Source organism: Argiope bruennichi, chromosome 1 (genome assembly GCF_947563725.1).
Source record: "Argiope bruennichi chromosome 1, qqArgBrue1.1, whole genome shotgun sequence".
Taxonomy (NCBI): Eukaryota; Metazoa; Arthropoda; class Arachnida; order Araneae; family Araneidae; genus Argiope; species Argiope bruennichi.
Genome location: NC_079151.1, coordinates 69,323,969 through 69,347,597, shown reverse-complemented (window position 1 = coordinate 69,347,597; position 23,629 = coordinate 69,323,969). Strand labels below are relative to the sequence as shown.

The window sequence follows — 23,629 nt, the reverse complement described above, 5'->3', positions numbered from 1 at the left end:
ATTTAGAGTATAAACAACATAAATATAACTTATATTAAATACAATTATTCCTAGCAAACAAACAAATGATCAAAAGCAGCTAGAATGAAATAATATTTAAAAATTATCCAGATTATACATAAAATATCATATTTTATAGTAATAAGTTTAAAAAAAATGTAAGGAGTAAGTGTTTATTTAATCCTAAGAAATTATAAAATATAGAACATTTTTTAAGATTTTTTTTTATTATTATTTTATACCATCATGTTTTTTTTTTTTTTTTTTTTTTCCAAAACAATTTTATGATAAACCTTTTTTTTTTAACTATTCTTTCCAATTAATTTGCAGATTAAAATTTTGTCTCATTTGTTGCTTTCAATATAAGACAATAGCTTATTTAAATGGCTAAGACATTCCTATGTTAAGAATGGAGTAAACAGTATCCTTCAAATTTAAAAGAAAAGGTATTCAAATAAATAAGTATTTGGAAAAACATTCATAGCCACTTTTTTCCTTGTTGTTTAACATTTTTGTGAATAACCTGGCTGTATTAGCAGATCAGTTTATGTTTCAAATAAGGAATGCAGGATGTAAAGTAACGACATCCTTGGGGATAATTTGTTTTACATTCTAAACCCCTCATTTGAAACAGAAATTGACCCAAAGCATAGAATTTGCACACCTGGTAGGGCGGATTAGTAATGAAAGGGTTAAAGAATGTTTGAATAAATGCATATTTTACCTTAACTGCATAAAAATATATATATATATAAGAAATTTTGATTTTTCAACTTAACATATGAAGATCTTTAAATAAACCTGGAGAAAAAAGAGTAGATTTTTAAAAATGGAAAGAATTGTTTGCAGTGCAATGCATATTAGATCAAAGATTTGCATTCTTATTGCAACGATGCAAAAGAATTGATTATAAATTTTGAATAGTAAATTTCAAATCACTGCTCACTTTATCAGCATATGATTTTTTTTTCAGTCCTTAATCTTAATGAACAATTCAGAAATAATAATTGCACATTTCAAAGGAAAATATTAATGAGAGAAAGCCAATTACAGTTCTATTTCATCTGCTTAGAATTTGCTTCTAAATGAATTAGTAATATGTATATATATATGTTTGTGTGTGTGTAGTAGTATAATTTTGATAGAAAATACTTCTTAAATGAACTTCAATTTATTTTACCAAGAGAGACATAATTTTTATACACAAAGGCAGAATGTGTTCGTTTGCACCAGAAGTCAAGAGAAAAAAAAATTGACAGAATTTTTACCCTTTACTGTTTTATTACAAGATTTTGATAGAGATTTCTTTGATACATGGCAACTTAGGAAAAGAAATCTTGGATATTTATGAAACAACTGCATTGACGTCAGGAATTTTTATCTCTTTGCTCAAGGCATGGGAAACAAAGAAAAAGCAATTTTTAAAGTGTGTGTTGACAATAATTAAATAAAAAAAGGATTCGAATCATGAAATAAGAGAACATTTTAGAATAAAGTAATATGGGTTAACTTAAGATATAATTAAGAAATCAATTAAGATTAAAATTATCATTACACACACGCATACACATATATAATATTGCAGAAACTTGAAGGTGCTGTCATTGACAAAATTGTTTACTTTTTACTAAAATTTGCCCATGGCATTAAGAATTATTATTTTTTTCTTAAAATATATGCTTGTTGACTGCCACTCAATTTATACAGAAGGAAAATCAAATAAATGTCTTTAAAAATTAAAAGATATTTTAGAATAATTTCAAGTGGCTGTTGAATAAGGAATTTTAACATGCAATTCCAAACTATTATGATGATAATTTGATTTAAGTCATGTCTAGATTATTCATTATACATTAGATTGATGAAAATCAATACAAAAATTTACAACCCTCAGAATAAAATGCTAAAATAATCTCTTAGATGATGTGCAAGTTTTCGTTATAATTTTTCAAATTGTGTTAAATCATGTTATTTAATATGGCTTTTATATAACGTTTTGATGGTAAAAAGTTTTAAAGTGAACATTAAAAAATACTGTTTCTAAAATCAAATTAATAATGATTACTAACATATAATTAAATAAAGTAATATTTTATATTTGCTCAGAATATTAAATTACATATGGCTGAATAAAAGCAGCAAATTTAAGTGCCGACAGATATTTTGGTTGGTTGGAAACAGATATAGGATGAATAAAAACTGAGACTTTGACAAATTTGAGTGATTATTATCAGAAATTGTTATAATTTCCAAATCAATTGTACAGATTGATGAATTGAGTTACCATGAGAATCTTTGTTTGTATCTGTAGATCTTTTTTTAACACCTTTAATCTATTATCAGTTTATTTCTGCTCAACACAACCCAGATTCTTTAATAAAAATATAATAGCAACATTGCAGTTCAATGATTTTTCCCAACAGAGAAAATATTTAATTAAGTCAATTGAAATTTATCATTTTAAATAATTTATTCTCAGCAATATACATTTTATTACATTGCTGCTTGTCATATGAATTAGTTTTACATTTATTAACAGCAAATGGATAACAAAGTAATTTGAACAATGGGAGAGGAAAATATATAAAAAATTGTAATATAAAACATATAACTTCCCTTTTAAATACTAATTTTAATCATTGATGCAAAAAATGTTCTTTAAAATAGCTCAAAAATTATTACTTAAAAAAAAAGGAATATATAAGTAAAAAATAATTAAAATGTCAGTACAAAACTTTATAACACAAAGTAATATAAAATTTCTTAAATAATGAATTTTATTATAAGTACATAAAGCACTCAGTATGTTTAAAAAAATATTATAGTATTTATTTTTTAAGATGGTAGAAAACACTTTTAAACAAAAATATTATTTGAATGACCATCAATGTTTTGTAACAAAAAATTAATTTTTTTTAATAAAGTGTAATAAGTAGCACATAAAATATTCATTACATTTTTAAAAAATAGTACGGCCTTATTTCTCACAATAGTGAAATATATATTCTTAAAGAAATAAAACATGACAAAATTTTATGATCTGAAGTCAGGATTAAACTTAGCTTCACAAGCATGTTCTTTGATTGGCACAAGTAAATCATTATGAATATATGCATCACATGCATAACACCAAACAGATAAATCTGAATAACTAAGAGTAAGATAATGCTTCATATCAAAACCATGCTGGACCATATGCTGATTGATGAATCTTCCACAATAAACTTGGTAACAGTGCAAACAAACCCAATTTTCATTAGGATCTTTACATGTCTGGCACACTGCCCCGGGATTCAAACCTTCATTAGGTACTGGTTGAAGCAATTCTAAATGAGGACAGTATTCTAATGGTGTTACACAGAAAAATGCATCATTTGAGAAATTTTCATGTGTTTCATATTCCAAGACAAGTGGCATACATGTTCCATCTTGAATGTTTGGTATTGCTACTGGATTACTTGATTGTCTTCTTATACTTATAGAATTACTATCATCAGAATTTTGAATTTTTTCTACCAGCTCTGAAGAATCAAGATTGTATGGAACTTCAACATCAAAAGCCAAGGATTTCCAAAAATTTTTGTGTACTTTCACAACATTTCTGATAGTATCAATTCCTTCAAGAGTAGGCTTTAATTGTCTTAAGGGTACACAGGGCTCATTAAGTAATGCAGATAAACAATGAGCAGCAGCATCAGGAGCACTTTCAAAAGAGAAATTAATTTCAGAAATAACAACAATTTTACCATTACTCAAGCCACTTAGAAGTTTAGTTATAATTGTTAAGCAGGAGGAAGACAGACGTGTACGGTGCATTCCATCATCATATCCCAAAGAAAGTAAAACAAATTCAGGACAAAATTCATAGGCAATAGGTAATATGATATGGAAAAATGCAGCAATAAAATCCCCATCACAAATTGTATGAGAAAAAGGGATATTCACATTAAATCCTTTCCCTTTATTATTACCAACTTGTTTTTCTTTTGCTTCCAAAGAAATAGGGAAATATTCATTATCATGGTGATGCAATGACACATACAATACTTCATTATCTTCATAAAAATAATTTTGAACACTATTTCCACGCCCAATATCCAAATCTAAAATGAGAATTTTTTTCATCTTATGCTTTGTAGTTAAATACTTTGCAGCAATATTCACAGAATTAAATATACAATAACCAGAAGCATTTTCTGTATCTGGATAATGTCCTGCTGGACGGGTTAATGCAAAACCATTGACACACTTTCTCATTACCACAGCATCAATTAATTGAAGCAACCTTTCAAAAGTATTAATAATAGGTCTTTTAACTTTCTGACAAAAAACAACCATATGAAATTCCTTATCTAGATTTTCAGATATTTCATCAGTGATGGCACAATCAACATGAATTTTATCAACATATTTGGAATCAGGCATTGATTCTATTTCAGATAACTGACAAGGTTGCACATATACACATTTGGAAAGCAATCCACTTTGTTGCAGCTTATTGTAGAAATCTAAAACATGCTCTGGTGTTTCTGCATGATTTTGAAAATGACATCCTGATGTTGTTCTTGGGTCAAATATAAAACCAGTTCTATATTTAGGAACAGTAAAATCTATTTTTGATATTATATCTCTGATTTCTGCTTCAAATTGGATAGCTAAACTCTGAGGTTGAACTGGACAGTAACCACGAGTCGGATACACAGTCAGTCCTTCTTGCGGATTTTTTGTATACTTTATTTTCACCACATGTTTACTGCTACCATCATCATCAAAGTTTGAATCATAAACATTCTGAAGTTTGATTGAATCCCAAAACGGACGATGAACCGATATAACATTTAATATGCTTTCAATTGAGCTTTCATGAACTCCTCCTATACAAGGAGATAATGAGCATGGGTCACCAAGAAGACCTTTTAATGTAAAGGCTACACTTTCTGATAAAGATGATATACAGTATCCTCCTTCTAACAGAACACAAATTTTTCCCCCAGCAAGGCATGATAACAAATTCAAGAAATGAGCATAAACTGGAGGTGTTAATTTCATTTCTCCTTCAGGACACCCAAGGGCAGCATCATAACCTGAAGAAATCAAAACCAATTCAGGATTAAATTCATATGCAATTGGCAACAATATGTTATTGAATATAGCAAGATATTCAGCATTTCCTTGTCTAGAACTGTTCAGAGGTACATTAATATTAAATCCTCGAGCAGCATGACCTCCAACAAAATCAAAACTGGACTCCCGTAGATTAGGCCAAAAATCTCCATTTTCATATCTATGAATAGAAAAATAAAGAACTCTAGGATCATCATAAAATATTTGCTGAGTGGCCTGCCCATGATGTACATCCCAGTCAACTATCAGAATGCGTTTTAAATTATAATTTTCCATTGCATATTTGGCACTTATAGCTACATTATTAAAAAAGCAATAGCCACATGCATCCTGTACCATAGCATGGTGGCCAGGTGGTCTTATGATAGCGAATCCATTGTTGACTTTGCCCTGTAACACGGCAGAAACCAATTCTATAGAACAACCTGCAGCCAATAATGCACATTCATAAGTATGGGAATTAAAAAAAACACCATCATAATTCGACGCTAATTTTTCCCATTTATTAACATCTTCTATTGTTACAGCGTTTTTGATTTTATTAATATAATCTTTCGTATGGACCAGATGTAATTCTTCTTCGGTGGCTAATTTGGAAGGTAAAATACAACATCTGTGTAAAAGACCATATTCTTGGATTTTCTTCATAGGTGATAAATATCGTTCAGGTTGTTCCTGCATTTCAGTTTCCCATAAACAACAATGCAAAGCCATTCGATCATCATAAATAAGTCCGGTTTTAGAATCCCAACTAGGGAATTCAACTGGTGTGACTTGAGACATATTTTCCACTAAAAAATTAAACAAATTTCGCAAAAAATTCTGACAAAAGTACACGGCTCACGCTCTTTAAATATCAGCTGCACACCTCATATAAACGCAAGACATTGTGATTACAGATAAAGAAGGTGTACTAAAATTTTATCTTCCGCCAATCAATTTTTTTAAAGGTTCATAGCACCCGATATAAACAAAACAATACGAATAAAGCAATCGAGAAGGTTGCCAAATTGCATTTGATAAAATAATAGCTTTTATTTTTGTCTGCTTACCCTCCCTCTTAATAAAACTGCAATGTCATTGGAAAAGAAAGAATGTGAATAATTGCTTTTTTTAAAAACACAAATTACCAAAAAATTAATTAAAACTGTCTTATTCATCCAATTAGTGGTCATAAAAATTTCCCCCTAATCTAATATTTTTGAAAGCTTACTTTTGATTATAATTTCCATTGGTCCAAAGAAATTCGAATTAATTTCAATTTTTTTATCACATATTTTTTCCACTAATAAAAGTTAATGAATAGAAATATATTGCCATGGATTTCAATGGCCTCTTGATTCTAATTAGAAATGGTAATTTGTAGCTACATGCAGTATAGTTGCGATAAAATTCAATCCACTTTCGTTCATTTTATTAGTACAATGTTTACAATGCATTATATTTTTTTCTATTAATTATAATAATAATAAAAAGAATGTGTGTTCACATATGTCAGGTCAGGTCAGGCTGGTAAAACTACAGCTACTGAATTTGGCATATACGCATTTTGAAGAATGGAAAACTGCACTTCAGAACATTTTTGTTTTTGAAATTTTAATAATTTAGAACCTCGGCAAATTATAGTTAAAATTAGACAAAAAATTTTGAAATAAAAAGGATTTTTACATTGTTTAAATGTGACTTTAATGTTTCCAAATAAGTTGCCGCCAAATTCTTTAATCTAAACCCAATTAACCTTTAAAGATATTTTAAACTGGTCGGATCGAGCGACCAGTTGGTCTATGGAAATATAGATTATATTTAATTTCAAATAAATAATTTTTCATAGCTTCATGTTCATGATCCCGCCAAATTGTCTAACATTAAAGCCGCATTATTTTAATTGCCCAATTTAAGCTCTATTTATAGTGCACATGAACCTTTCTAATGGAGTCTGTGCCATAATTTCAGAATCAAACAATCGAGGAAAGATTTTAAAGTGTAATTATAATAGAGTGCATCTATAAACACTACTGACCTCTCCTGTGATACGACTGCATGAATAAAGATAGAGATAGAAAATTATTAAAATGCAAAGCACAATGAATAAAATGGCATAAGGTTTTTTAAAATAGTACTAACGTTTTATCAAAATTTGTTTTTGTAACCATTGATTCATTTTTTTCAGTGTTTTCAAATTCGTTTGCAGATTAATGTGCTTCTTTTTTATGCCTTTGACTGACTGAGCAAAAATTTCACTTTTGAAATCACTGAAAATTTTGTTTTATATTTCAGGTACTAATAACACCGTCTTAGGAGATTAGGACATCGTCCTTCACCTCCACATCAATTGTGGAGGTGAACCACAATTAAATGATAGATAATTTAAATCTGTTGCACTATTTTTTACTAATAAATTAATAGATATTTTCAATTAAAAATTTTTAGTCTTTAATTCAATAAGTATTAAATTAAAACTAATAATAAATTTCGGAAGACTGAAAAAAAAAAAAAAAAAAAAAAAAACGTGAGTTTTGAAATTAGCATTGCGTAAAAGAAGCTACAATTTTCCATCTGGTTGTTTTTAAAATGCATGCAATGTTAAATTGTGTTAAAAGAAGATATAACACTAATTTAAAAAACTGTAGGGCAGAAGATTTTGATGATGTCATTCTATTAACCCTCAGCTGGGCAATACGGTTTGACAGACCGTTAAGGATGATCCCCTCTCCCCCATCTATTTTTGGCTGAATTGAATTGATTCGGCGAGCAAACCGAATTTTCTTGCTTCCCATATTGTCCAGGCCTTGGAAAATAGCATTGAAATTTAGATCTGGAAATATTATTCTTCGTTCGTCCGGGAACTTTCAAAATGATGTGATTTCAGCGATTACGTACAGATTTTTTAAAAAAGTCTTTAAATAAAAAATACAATTTTTTTTCTTTCAAAATTCGATTAATTTTGAATGATTTACTTTTAAAGATGGACCAAATCATAAAGAAAGTGCAACACCTTCAAGTAAAATTTATAATATGATAAAATCTTTTTAAATGTTCATTTATTAAGTCAAATTCCTCGGGCAACAGGTATATGGCGATATTCATTGATAATTTTCTAGTTTTATTATAAATACTGTAAATTCATACATTTTGAGTTATAACGTGAGCCCTTTTATGAATGAAAATAAAGTACTTTTGAGCTCCTAGCCAGAGCATTAATTATCTCCAAAATAAAAATTGAAAAATTCAAGGATAAAGAAAGAATTGTACATAGCAAGGAAGCAAAAAAGCAGAGGAAACTTGTGTATCTACATATATATTGTTACGAAAATTTTTCTACAAATACCACCAATCAATCGTAATAACGCAGCGCATTTAATCGCTAGTTCAGCAGCTTGCTTGCTGTCTAATCTTCTAGTTTCTTTACTTGTCGGCGACTCCGACTACTGTCGCACAAGACTTCACCGCAGCTTCAGAGTGCCTGTCTTTTATAGTTCCGGGTGGCTGGGCTAGAATCTTCCAGACCTATCTGGGTGTATCTCGGTTCCTACTGGATGGATCGTAAAAATTCTCGAACTTTCCAGTGTTATTCCTTTTTTTTTTTGTCGCCAAATTCATCGCCAAGTCGCTAAGCTCTGAGTTTATTGACGCTCAGCACGCACAGGACAGATCATACATCCTGTCTTTCTTACGATGACACTAGTCGTACTGGGAAGCAAAATTACAGGTTTGAAACAATATTGAAAAAAATATCTGTGTGTTCAGGATGCAATCAGAAGTTATTTTGAATGTACACAAAAATCTGAACTGAATTTATTTCGTGTAAAATCAAAAAGTCAGACTTAGCCAAAGTCATTTTTTTTATATTAGAGTTGTTTTTTAAATTCTATTACGTTTATCATACATATATAATAAAAAAATTAATTTTATTGGAAAAATACAAAAAAAGTTTTGTCTTTTGAGATTAATTTTGATTATGTTATATTGTATATTCCGAGAACATCTATACATTGCAAAATAATTAATTTTTCTAATAATAGCATATTTTGTAAAATTAAAAAAATTTTGAAACAAAAATATCTAAAGAATATATAGACAAACGCATTTACTGGTATTTTTATTAGAACATTCTAAAAGAATGCGGTTTCATAAATTGTACCTCCAAAATTAAGGACTAAACATCTTCAGAGTCCAAAAGAAAAAAAAACTATGTATTTCTGAGAATACGTTTAACTCAGAACGCAACAAGCGAAATTTTCTATACAATCTACACGTATTATTTCTAAACAGTGTAAATTAAAATTGCAAAAGAAAATTCTGTTTGTCCGTGTACATTCGAAATAAACTTCCATAATTGTACAAAATCACAATCAGCTAGACTGAAGAAATTTAGAACATGGTTATATTAATAGATCTGTATAAAATGTTGGACAAAGCCCTTAAGGATATGACTGTCCATCATTCTTATTATTCATATAGATAGATACATAATTCAGAAACACAAAATACTTGAGTAACTTTTAAAACATGATCATGGCAAAAAATTGTAGATTAACGTCAGAATTGGGTCAGACCACCTATTTGTCAGGGTCTATCAGTACGATTTACAAAAATCTTAATTAATGAAGCTCAAAAGTAATTCCAATCGGTTATCTGGTTCGATCCAAATAAATTCTAATTATGGTCTTTAAACACAAATTGTAGATATTTATCTAATTTTGGATTAATTCTGTCATCGGATAGGGTGTCAGATTATTTTCTATTTCATGTGACCACACATAAGAAAAATAAATGAAATTCAATGGGAGGTCTTAATATCGAATTTGTAAATCAGAGACACAATTGGCCAATGAGAATAGGTCTAGAACATATAACGGATTCTAGTCAGTATATTACGAAGTTAAACATAAAATCATCGTATTAAGTACAAAAAACAATTACAGAAAAAAACACTACCATTGATTTAAAAAAAATATTTATACGCGACGATTAAAAAAAAATATAAGAACTCTTTTTGTTGTAGATTTTTCTTTATTCTTTTCCTTTATTTTAAAAACCAATTTTATATTTATTAACAAAAAAAAAATATTCGACTACATTGAATAATAATACAATTTGGAGAATCAAACAAGGTAATAAATTTTTTTTGTTTTGTTTTTGGAAGTAGTATAAAAATCTTCGATTGATAAAATTACCTCTTGATAGAGGCCTTCCAATTTATTTATATCTGTACGTAAATTATTTCCTCTTAGAATACACGACAGTCACTTTTTATCCGCACAGTGCTTTCTATGCCATTGTTTTTTTCATACTAATCATCGTCGGCTATCAACTGTTCGCCCACTGTATTATTAGTATTAGTATTGAACAACATTTTATCACCTGAAAGCAGCAAAGTACCATTTCCATTATTGGTCAAAAATTCTTACGTAGAAAAAATGACAAAATCAGTCTATTTATTAAGCCTAGGAGTTGTGCTAAGGATATAATTTGGATATCTCTCGAAAATAGAACATTGCGCAGACAATTATTTATAACGTATCAAAATGTCATGAGCTTTCAAATGAAATAATAATGGACGAAATCAGTATATTAATTTGTATATTGGGCAACTCCCGTCGTTCCTTTATGGGTGGTGGTAGGGACCAGGTGGCTTATTTAGAAGTCACGAACTTACATATAAAACAAAAACTGACGAAATCAAACCATTGGAGCTGGAGAACTGTTTTTTTTTAAATATATATTTTTTATTTACCTGGTTACTTTAAATATATTGATTTTGCAGTTCTGAAATGCCACATTATGCAGTTCTGAAATGCCAGATTAATTTTTGAATTTTAAAACTAATTAATTAATTAGCTTACAATGGAAAAATGAAATTTTTTGCAACGATGTTAGCTATGTAATGTTACATCATGAGGATAAGTAAAACAATACAATTAGTTATTCATCCGGTTTTTATGCCTGCAAAGAGATTGAAACTGCTTATCATAGTCTTTCTCTATTTTAATTCTTTTAAATAAAAGTAAGGATATATAGTTTTTCTCCCCTTTTTATTTTATCATTTTACCTTGAAATGCAAAAATTAACATTTTTTTTAGTCCATTTCTTCAATCTACAATTCTTAATAACTTTTTTTTGCTCTGTGATTATATAATTTTTTTTGGAATTCAAAAATGTCTTATGATTGCTTACTTTAATTCTGTTTCTTCCAAGTATAGAAGTTCCCTCTTTACAAGCTTCAGAAAAATATTAAAGTGTTTATTCAAAGACCCTTTTAGGTTAATTTCCATCATTAGATGTCGTTAATAGCAACTGCATCAAAACAATTTGTTTACGCATCTTATTATCTTCGTTTTCTATGGTAAGAATCGAACATTTTTATATACATGCAATCTAAAGGCATTTTTTAATACTTCTGCTGTTCATAAGTATTCAGAGACAAAATCAGAAATACATGCATATTATATAGTTTGTAATTGTAAATGTAATCTTCAACAAGGAAAAACAGAAATTATTTTGCAGAATTCTATATTTTGGACGATCACTTTAAGTTTGAAATCAAAATCGCTTACGAAGTTGTAACTATTTATTTACATTACAGCCTTGTATGTGGATTATGCATTTGATAGGGCCCAGATCAGCAGATACATTATTGATAATACCTGAAAAATTTGAGTCAAAAGACTCAATTGTTATTCATGATTAAGGGAATATAGGCTCCTCCTCCCCCCCCCAAAAAAACATAAAAAAGTTTTAAAAGGAAAGCAACAAGACAAATGAATGACTGGAATCAGTTTCATTAAAAAATATCATAAATTGTCCAGTTTTAAGAGTTAAGCAGTTTAATTATAATTTGATCTAGCATTACACAATTTATATTGAGTTGCATAAGATGTTATTTATTTTTTCCAATAGTGATTATATCTTTTACTATTTTATTTTGATTTTTACAAAGTTCATTAATTAAACAAGATATAAAAATATCTGTTAAAATAAATACAAATGCAATAGAAGTATTTATATGATAGTAACAATAGCATCATACGATAATTATTCATTATGCAAAAAATTCATATATTTTTAATGAGTAGAAAATTTAGAATAACAAATTAATGACATTAAAACAATAGTGTAGGATATAGCAGGTTAATAATCTCCATTTTACTATCCATTAGTGTAAATTATTTCAGATTTATTTCATCAGACTTATATTTAACAAAGGAATTGCAATTATATAGCATATATATAATTACACAAATATTTGTAAAATTATTCTCTCAACTCCAGCAGTAACTTTTAGTAAAATTCCTCACGGAAAAATTAAGTTGGCTGAAAATTTTATTCATGCACTGGTTAGCTCCGATTCAAATGATTTTAAATATGTGTAAATATTTTGTAAATTAATGCATTCACAAAATTGTCAGCCCCAGGACCGAGATTTTGTAGCTGATACTGCAGAGGTTATCTTGGGATGGCAGTTTCAGGTTTTAAGAAAGTGCAGTTATTCTTCTTTTAGCTCCTATGACCTAGGACCAAATATACATGCAGTTACTTTTCTTTTAACTCCTGTGGCCTAGGACCAAGCATACCTAACAAAAGCAATTAAGTGTCACGCCTGGGAAACTAAATGCATGTTGAAAGTGCAAAATCTTTAGAAGCAAAGTTAGATGACATTTACATAAGCATCCAATGAAGAAGCTATGTAGTTAAAATATAATTGCTACTATTTTTTTAATTGAACAAAGAAATAGAATATCAACAATTTCAGCTACCTGAAATTTTTTAAAACAGTAGCAACACATTAAAATAAAAAAATAAAATAAAAAAAAAGATTAAAAAAATTTTTTTTTATTAATATACAATTTACAAAAATGCATGGAAATTGTCATGCTTAATAATTATGAGTATATTCCCTAATTATCTGTTCTTTTCATATAAATATGAGATATCACATAGAATATATTTTAAAATTCAATCTGAATTGCATAATTTATTTTTAATCAAAGAAATAAGTGTACCATAAATGAATTACAGAGATATTAAAAACTTATTCATTTAATTAATTACATGAAAAATAAAAGCAGTTTGAGAAACTTAATCCTTTAACCTTCATATTAAACCACTGTGATACATTATGAAAGACAATTAAATGAGCTGACTTTAGTAAACTAGAGAATTTCCAAAACTTCAGCTAAACTTATATTAATATATTTGGTTGTTATTTTTTTCTTTCAAAAATATGATATAAAATATGTAGCTGATTCAAATATAATTAATCTAATTCATTTATATGGTTTGATAGAACACTTATATATCAAGATCCTGCAGGTTTTACAAAAGTCAGTACTGGTCGCGTTACAGATTTTTCAGATCCTTTTAGAACACCAGAATAAACAGATTTTCCAATATTATTGGATGACATTTTATGCTCTCTATGCACAACCATGTGCTTTTTCAAATTACTTAACTGATTGAATCCTTTTCCACATACATCACAGTAGAAGGGGCAATTATTACTGTGTATCACCAAATGTTTTCTCAAGTTACTTATTTGATTAAATTTTCTTTTACAAGTACTACACTCAAATGGGCATTCCCCAGTATGTATAATTGAATGTCTTTTCAAAGCAGCCTTTGTTTTAAAAGTCTTGTCACATTCTTCACAGCAAAATGGTCGTTCACCTGAATGCGAAACCATATGCCTCTTTAAACTACTTGACTGATTGAAATGCTTATCACAGATTGTACAATAAAGAGATTTTGAGTCATATTTCATATCATCTTGGATATTTTCAGGAACATAACTATATCTGTAACCACAAATAAGGCAGTCATATTGCAGGTCAATATCAGAAAAGTAATCTTTACCACCATCAAGATTTTGTACAGCTTTTAGTTCATTTCCACAATTAGGGCACAAATTTTCTGCTGTAATAGACATAATTTGCAGAAATCATACAATACGTTAGAGATGGCAAATCTCCAGTAACAGGAACAACTGAAATAAATAACAGGTTGATATGTTTTGTAACAATAATTAGTATTATCAACAAACAAAATAATTAAATCATTAATATTTTAATGCATAACAATTAAAAAGTCCAATTATATTTTGTATAACCTGTCAGCTTTGTAATATGTTGCTAAGTAAGCAGGAAATTTGCGTTCCAAAAAGTTCCATTTAAAAAAAAATTTGCTCATTTTTTAAAAACAGAAACTATTAAATTATACAGGGACATAGCAAAGATAAATGGCCCATAGGATTTAGCTTTCATTTTTTACTCTTCTTTGTTTCATTCAACATTCTAAAATTAAAAATGCAAAATAAGAAGTTGATTTCATATAATCCTCAAAGACTAAAATCTAGGACATATCTCATTTGCATGATCCTTGTTATGTCATAATTGGGTCCAAAATCCAATCAAAATCACATATACAAATCTTAGGGTAAGAACAAAATACTGACAGAATCTGTATCTATCAGATTTTTTAATATTAATAATCAAAAGATATCCAAAAAAATATCTTTATTAAACATTCTTTTAGGTATTACATATTAAATATTTAATAAAAATATTCATTTTTGCTAATATCTTTCTGAATTTATATTTACACTTGTGTTGGCTCATTCACTGATAGGGTTGCAAATATGTTTACAGCTAAAAATGGAGCCATGCCAAGAGAAAAGTTCTGATCTAAAATAATAAATAAAAACCACTCATAATTAAGTTTATGTCATTCTCAATGCATAGTGAAAGATGAATTATCATTTTGAAGAACAATTTAATAGAAATTTCTTTAACTGAAAACAAAACTACTTTGCAATTGAAAAATGTTAATAATAATGCTTAATTTGAATTGTCTGAATTAACAGAAAACATAATTGGTTACAGAAATATAACAAAAAGAGACATTGAGAAAGTGTTTTCAAATTACTTATCAAATGAATGAATGTAATGAAACAAAATTACACATCTTGAGATCATTCATAAATTTTTTAAAAATTAATTTCTTTTTTAGAGTATTTAATTATAATTCATGCACATGAGTACATTCTGCTTAAGGATGTATGGGCACAATCCCTTCAAAGGATTCGGGTTATGTTGACAGCAGCTTAGTAATGGGAGATAATAAATGCTCCAGACATTAATCTTAGTAGTACCATGGAAACAAAAAATTAATGCATTTACGTGACTTTAAAAAATAAAATAAAATAAGGAGATAAAAAATATCATGCTCAAGACATCTCATTCATTCCTGCTAAACCACTGATGAGGATTATGGTGAAATCTCATCATGCCACAAGAGCCGCTTACTCTTATTACATTTTTGAACATTGGCAGTGTAAAAGTCTGAAATTTTTTACAATAATTAATTTCTTTGAGTAATGAAAATTAGAAAAATATAAATTTATCTGTGGAATAATTTAATATTCATAAGGATGAACAAGTAGAATATAGATATAAAAACAATAAACTTTTACAAGTATGAAAATGCAAGTTAATAATCATTTTTTAAATTATTATAACATATATATGCCATTTATCTATTTGAATATCATTAGAGATAAAATTACATTAATTTAATTCGAAATAATCGAGTTAAATTAATAACTGTTATAAAAAATAATAATCAATTTATTATTAAATAAAAAAATTTATTATTTACTAAAATAATATTTTTGATTATATTATAGATTTTCTGACACATTATTTGAAATATAACACAGGTATGTAACTTTTGGCAATAAATTAAGGTTAAAACTGCTACTGATAGATTACTTTGTACTTACCAAAAGGTAAAAACAGTTTACAGATTTAAGAAAGAATCTCCTTTCACATACTAAGATATTCGTTTAATTATGAAAAATATGTATTCATAAAGAATGAATAAATAAATTATAGAAATTGTAGTAGATAACAGCCAAGTAAAACAGCATTTTCTTTTTAACCCAATATCATACTGATGTTTAAAAATATTTTTTTAAAATTACTTAGTTTTCAAAACAAAACTTTTGTTTAAGAATAAAATTCATGATTTTATTGCTCTTTATATGATTAAAAATCAACAAATGAGAATATAGGTATTACATAAAAATACAGGTATTGCATAAAATTTCATGAAAAATGCGCAAGATGTCTTTGTAAAATGTGTTATATAAAACTTTAAATTATTTTTCAAAGCTGTGTTATTTCTCATAAAATTTAGTTTTCAATGGGGGAGAGGGAAGGAAATTCTCTGTAAATGATAACTGCTACATTTAATTCTAGAAAAATTACTAATATGCAATACACAAAAATTACAGCAATTAAAAATTAGTTTGAAAAAAGTTAACCACAGTTAATGTCAATGGTTTGAGATGAATGAGGTTTTAAGATTCTGGAAACCTTTTGTTTTTCACATAAGGTCAATATATAATGAAATCAATTTTCAATGCACTTGTTAAAAATTTTTTATAACACGTCTATTTTATTACTTGAGCTACCCACAATCTCTAAAACACTAATGTAGCTAGAAGCTGCAGGATGCAAAAAAATTGAATTTTTAAAATGAATGCTTTTATAGTCCAGTTAAAAGCATAAACTTTAAAAACCAGGTAAATTGCATTTCCCACCTTCGAAAAATACTTCTTCTTACCTCGTTTACAAACAAAGTTTCAACTGCCTCAAGAATTTCTCTTCTTCCATTGAATTTTCAGCTCAGCTGTCTTCAGATAATGGAGTGAAAAAGAGGAACAATAATTCATTCGCAGGGCTATCACATAGCATGTTAAGGCATAGCATATCTGTGCCGAGTTAAATCTTTAAGAAATTAAGGCTTTTTTTTTTTCTATTTTTAGAAATTGTTCTGAAAAGAATTCAACTTATAAAGTATTTTTTAATCTTTCAAACAGAATCTTGTTAATTTTAAATTACTAATTCAATAGGTTTCAAATTTTAATTTTAAAACATACTGTGATAAGCAACGTTAAAAATAAACATAAATGTATATATCAACAAAATATATCGAATTTATATTTGATTAGAATAAAAGATGGTATATTAATTGAAACAGTACCGCACAAGAGTCAAGCATCTCAGGCACGGAATCAAATTTACGATGTTTTTGTTTCGTTGTCGCGGATACGATGAGAATCTTGCACTACCATATAAGAATTAAATGAATTTAAAGATAGCTTCTAGTTTTAATTAGAAAAGAAAACAACAGAAATTAAAGTTTTTTTTTTTGGGGGGGGGGGTTGGAGGGCGATAATTTTTTTTGTAAAGAACGATTTATTAGAAAGCAGAAAGATTTTCTCACCAAAAGTAAAATTATTTATTTAAAATAGCTAGGAAAAATCAAATAACCATTCCCTCATTCGTACCTACTGATCTAATTTTACCAGTTTTTGTTTCATATACAACTCGTATCCTCTAGATATATCATCAAGGATTGCTTGCCTTCTATCTTGTTCTCTTTTCGAGAAAAGTTCTGAAAACACCACTTCAGTGTTCATTCTCTTTAGGGAAGAAATCTCTATAAAATTCTGAATAAATTCTCTACAGAGTTCTCTTAGATACAGCTTCTATAACTATTCCGAAAATTTTTATTCCCTATGAAAACTTATAATTTCTTGATACGTTATCAATGGTCGTCAGCTTATATCCATTACCTTCCTTTCGCAAGCGGAAAAAAAAAAAAATCAAAAATAGTATTTCACTGTTCATTCAATGGGGATAAAATACTCAACAAATTTCCTCAATCATAATCACTGAACCGTATTCAATCATTTTTATTTCGTATACCTAGATCATCATCAAAGGTTTCGTTTCCAGTCCTTACTGTTTTAAAATTTCCAGAAATTTGTAAGGTAAAACTTAGGCGAAGTCTTCAACCTAATCTACTGGACCGATTTCACCAATTTATATACAGTGCTAATCTGGTTATTCTACGCTTATCGTTTAAGTTTAATTTAAAATAATTGTTATATTTGTTAGGGTAAGGTGTCGTACGTTAGAATCGGTTGACCTGACTAGATTAATATAATTCAAAGCGAACAGCTGATTCTTATAGACGGCTATTAAAGATTTCAGTCAGAGAAAAAAGTACTATTTTCCGATGCCATAAATTGAACGTTCTTTAATTAAAGAAGAAGTTAGAGGGACTCTAAATTGACCTTTGATGCCCCACATTAATTAGCCATTAACATAAACTAAGGCAGGCGTCCTGGCATAGGGGTAGCGCATCTTCCCCGTGATGTAGGCGACCCGGGTTCAAGTCCCGGTTTGGGCATGGTTGTTCTTCCTGTTCAATCTGTGAGATGTGTGAATGTGCCCTCCTGTAAAAAATGGTTGTGCAAGCGAATGAGTGATGCGTGAGTAGTCAAGTCGTATTCTTGGCCCAAATTGGCTCTACGATAAAAACAAGAGACCCTACCCCTTAGGCTTAAATCGATTGTCTTTGAACAGTAGGCTTGTCCGTGGCAAGTGCCATAAGAAACAACAAAAACTAAGAGATCACTTAAGTAAACACAAGTCTGGAAATAGCGATCAAGTACAAGCTTCTACTTTTCAAATGCATTAGAATATCAATTATATGAAAGAATCGGGGACAGATTATATGAATATTCAGATGACTGATTTTTCAGGTAATCTAATATTTACGAAAAAAATGTACGTAGGAGGAATATAAAGCAAAGAAACAGTATAATAATATGAAAAAGTGTAGTAGACACATATTTTGCATCATATATCTTACAACACTTTACACGAAGTAGCAGTACAAAAAGAAAAAGTCAGAAATTTCCTTTTACTTTTCTTTGCTGCTTAATCTCACATACGTTTTAAGCAGAGCATTGCATTCTTCTTACAAATTGTTCTAACCTTTCTATAACAGATTCAATACTGTGAAAAGCTTCTTCTCTAAATGATACTTTTTCAACACTGCCGTTGGCGCTAAGTGTTTCCTCGGTGTTTCAAAGGTCTTGGTTGTAAATGACACGAATAATGAATGCCTAGCCCACCAGTTTTTGACAGCTAGGGCCATTGCTATTCACATTCGAGCTAGTATTGAATATCTTTTTGATTGTATTGTGCAAATTCCGAAGATTCTTTAATCATTCGCCAGTTTTGTTGAAATTGGCTGTTTAGTAGATTTTCAAGTTCAGTGATAGACTCATTTGATAGAAAGAGTTTGCTCAAAACTACTGCAAATGAAGTACCTTTTAGTACTCTAATCTTCATATAGCATTCAAGGTGCAGTTTCCCATTCTTCAAAGTATATCTGAGCTAAATTTTGTAACTGTAGGTCAAATGGTTTGGCTTGTAGAGCACCAACACACACACATTCATCTTTATTATAATATATATAATAATTTTATATAATATTTAATTACTATATAATTTTGTATTATTAATTTGGGCATGCTCTCAAATTTTCCACAAAGTTTTTTTTTATGTTTATTTTTTTATTTAGATATATTTCGAAAACTTTGAAGATTTTATTTAAACAAGCATTTCACACGAAGAAATCGATTCATTATGTTATCTCTTAGTTCAAAAGTTTCTCCTTGTAGTAAAATAATCTTTTTAGGTTGGCATTTTCTTTCTAAATTGGTAGATTTGCTTGCAAACTCTAGCTTAAAACATTGTCATGTTGCTAGGTTTCGAACTAACAATTCGAATTTCCATTTTTTTTTTGTCTCAATAAAACCTAGCACTCTGATTAGGGAACCTCGCTACAAGATATGGAATGTAATAAGATCTAGTTTGATGGTGACTGATCCAGCTGGTGTAGTAACTGGTACTAATAGTTTCTTGCTGTACAATACGGTTTAACGAAGCTATACTTATGACTGCAATTGTACTACTAAGTCAAAAGCATGCTTCACTTCTCAATGGGTTCTGTTCAAATCCTTTCAAGCAGCTTAAATTTTGAACTAAGTTAAAGGAGGAATTTTACAAAATCATTAAATACTCATTCTGCTTTATAGTGAGGAAAACGTAAAAGCATCAAATACACAGCGTCTTTCCAATAGCATTTATATAAAATAAACATACTTTAGAAGCTATTTCAGATTAGTCAAAATAAATATTAGACTGCATTTGTCAATAATTACAAATTGTAAAATATTAAATAATTAAAAAATACGATTTTACTTTCAAATGAATACATAATGTAATGGTAGAAATAACATTTTGAGCAATAATACAAGCATTAAAAATATTTTTTTTTCGTTTTTTGCAACTGATTGCTATAATTTTTAATTAAATATTTAACTAAAAAGTTTATAATTATCTGAAATTCCGAAGAACTTTCAAGTTCTTAAAATTTTCTTTTCTACAAGTGTTACATCCTTAAGTGTTAATCAGATGTTCGTCGAATATTTTTGAGAAAATAAATGTTCAGAATTATTTTAATTCTGTTTTAAAATAATGAATAGTTTAATCATATGCTTCAATGAATACAATATTGCGAGTAGATTATTTTTGCTTCAATATCAATAAAGCTATTTGATTTACAATGAGGTAATGCTGCATAAAATTTTTAGTGAATGATAAGTACTTTCCTTTTCTTTAATATAATGACTTGGTTTTATTGAATATTAGCAGTATAATAGAAATTCTTTATTATTATTAAAATCTTGTGGTATAATATAAACGGAGCAACATCATATAAATAACAAAGTTCAGTAGTATTTTTCTATTAAAGAAATATTTCTTAAGTATTAAAAAATAATTCCTTAATTAAAAAATGTTTTTTTCATTTGAGTGCATTGTATATAACTTTTCATATTTTTTTCCCTCAAATTCTTAGCTTATTCCTGGACATCTCATTATTTTAAGAGTTATAAGAAAAAAAAAAAACTTTGATACTAATTCGTCTTGTTTCTTCTTAAATATCTTTCTATGACTCACCTCCATTCATCCTAAAAGAGGGTGCAGTCAAGGCCTATTTTTCTTTACAGTAAAGAAAGTAGATAAAGACTTTGCAGTAAAGAAAAATATTACATTTTAAGTGAACTAAAGTTTGAACAATTAAAGTTTTAGAATCAGTTGATGAAATTCGTTCATCAAAACTGCACATTTATTTTAAATAAAAATTTCTGCAAGCATTAGTGAAAATTATTCTAAAGTAATAATTAAAAAAAAATAATTCCATCATATTTTTATTTATATTTTATATTCTTCATTTGAATCAAGTTTTATTTCAATAGATCCATTTCTCTTATCTATTCTAAGAACAATCCATCCTACTCGAAGAAGCTGGGTTAGAATTTATTTGCTGCTATAATTTTATTAGTCTTGTAATGAGAAATATCTATGAATAGTTTAACCCAAATCACTTCAGTGCTATCAAAGTTGATGTCAATCAACCGTCTATATATTTATATCCATATCTATAAGGTCGTCAGAATTCCAATACCCCTACCTGAGCCCTCTGTACAGCGAACAACTCAGTGTATATTATCATAGATTCATTCAAGTATCTTACATTGGTATTGGGCACATTTGGTATTGTTAAATTTAATTTTTCAAAACAAATTATTAGAATACCTGGAAATTTGAAAATATCATACATTCCTGTCCTATGTATACGAAAAGCTATGAAATTTTTTAGCAGACTTAAAATTAAATAAGCCGAATAAAAATGTCAAAGTTAGTTGACATTAATAATAAATTAATATTATTAATATGAAGTTACAAACTGAATATTGTATGAAGGCATCTGATTTTTAATAAATCATATTAAATAACACGTGCATTAATAATCATATTAAAACACGATAGATAAATCATGTTTTAAAATGTTTCATAGGATTTTATTTAAGTTTTAATAAAAGCACATGAATGATTTAATTTAAAGCATCGTTTTATCCAGAATCGAGCTAAAAAAATTTCTGATTACATTAAGGTAAAAAAAAACACAAAAACAACAACAACAACAACAAAAAAACGAAACTTAATTTTAGTGTTTGTCCTGCACTGGGTTTATTTTTTGCCTGGAAGAAAATATATTTCATTCTGTGTTGATTGTCTTTTTTGTTATCTAACCTTCATAGCCTGGCAGTGTCTTTTGGAACCGGATGCTTGTTAATTCTGACGACCTTTTCAATCTGAAAAATATGGACTAGTGAATAAATGACAATGAGCCAATTAAAGTGCTTGGAATACACTCACTCTAATAGCATAAATCCATAGCTTTTTACTCGTGTAATATCTTTTTACTTACATCTGAGTCGTGTCTGAGTTTGTAGTAGCGGAGACCTATATTAGTTGTAAAACAAGGGTAAGTTGTAACACGCATATCACACAATGGTTTTTAATTTCCGCTAAATATGATTCTTATGATGGGTTCTATTATGTCAGCACAATAAATGTCTAACCGAATCGAACAGTGAAAACTTGGGAACACATGCTCTGTTTTATCTAGTAAATGCAAATAAAGATATTTCATAAATTTTGATTTAAATTGATATTTCAAAAAAAAAAGCTGTTTATACTTATTTACTTTGTCTATGTATTAAGTTTAAAAATGCTGCTTTAATTTTTTTACTAATCTTAATATTTTTTTAAAAAAGTTAACAAAAATATTTGAAACTCTGCGGTAGGGCAAGTTGTAATATATTGGAACTTGTGGGATTTATCTTCATTCGTATTTGATTTATGTAATTAGACTTTCTAATATTAATAACAAGCACCCTCAGGATCAGATCTCTGCCTAAGGAATCACACACACGCGCGCGCGCACGCGCGCTCATACACACTACAAGAGTTTAATAGACTCACTTAAAAATAAAAGAATTCTTAATCAATCCACTTTATAAAAAAGCGATGGGAAAAAAATAGGATGGTATAATTAATGAAAAATAAAAGCAAAAAGAAAGTGTAAGAGAAAGGGAAACGTTCCAGAAAGAAAAACCGAAAAGAGAAAATAAAATTTGAAAAAGAAAAAAGAGTTTGCTGTAGGTTGCGAAGATGCACACAGTAACTATGATGATATAACATGATTTTAGATTAACATTCCGTTATGAAGCAACGTTAGAGTAATTTAGGATAGATCACATAATTTTGAGCATCTATCAGATGACGAGGTGAGTGCCTCAGTTGACAACCCGTATGCTCATTTCGCGCTGCATCAAGGGGAAAACATTGAACTTCAATAGATTTAGCGTACACCATATCCGTTTTCATGGATTTTTTTTTTTTTTTGGATGTAATCTGGTTTCACATTAGGAACTCTCCGGTCTGGAACCCAATACATTATGAACAAGTCATCGAGATCCCCCATTTCTGGTAAAGAAAAGTAGGTTCAATATTTAATTTGCAGAATGTGGGTAAAAAAATGTGTGCGAAACGAAACAGCTGATCATTTACTTGCGTTAACTGCAGTTCTTATGTAAATTTACTTTTATGTTGATTGGTGAAACAATCTTATCTTAATTTTACTAAAAGTCACTTGGTATAATTTATTATCATTATTCCAAGTAATAGCAATTTCCAAATGTCTTATCACTTTTAATTAAAATAATTAATAATCA

At 28.5% G+C, this 23,629-nt stretch overlaps 2 protein-coding genes across 2 annotated transcripts; both read right to left on the bottom strand.

Annotated features, from left to right (window-relative positions):
• Positions 1-1,032: 1,032 nt before the first annotated feature.
• On the bottom strand, positions 1,033-6,116 carry LOC129967717 (histone deacetylase 6-like). Its single transcript, XM_056081906.1, has one exon. The coding sequence runs from the start codon at positions 5,905-5,907 to the stop codon at positions 3,034-3,036; it is 2,874 nt and encodes a 957-aa protein (XP_055937881.1). The 5' UTR covers positions 5,908-6,116; the 3' UTR covers positions 1,033-3,033.
• Positions 6,117-13,148: 7,032 nt separating this feature from the next.
• On the bottom strand, positions 13,149-17,176 carry LOC129965816 (zinc finger protein 430-like). The gene is made up of 2 exons (XM_056080063.1): positions 16,747-17,176; positions 13,149-14,107 (listed from the first exon to the last, which is right to left on the bottom strand). Exon 2 carries the CDS (start codon positions 14,048-14,050, stop codon positions 13,424-13,426), a length of 627 nt encoding a protein of 208 aa, XP_055936038.1. The 5' UTR covers positions 14,051-14,107; positions 16,747-17,176; the 3' UTR covers positions 13,149-13,423.
• Positions 17,177-23,629: the final 6,453 nt, after the last annotated feature.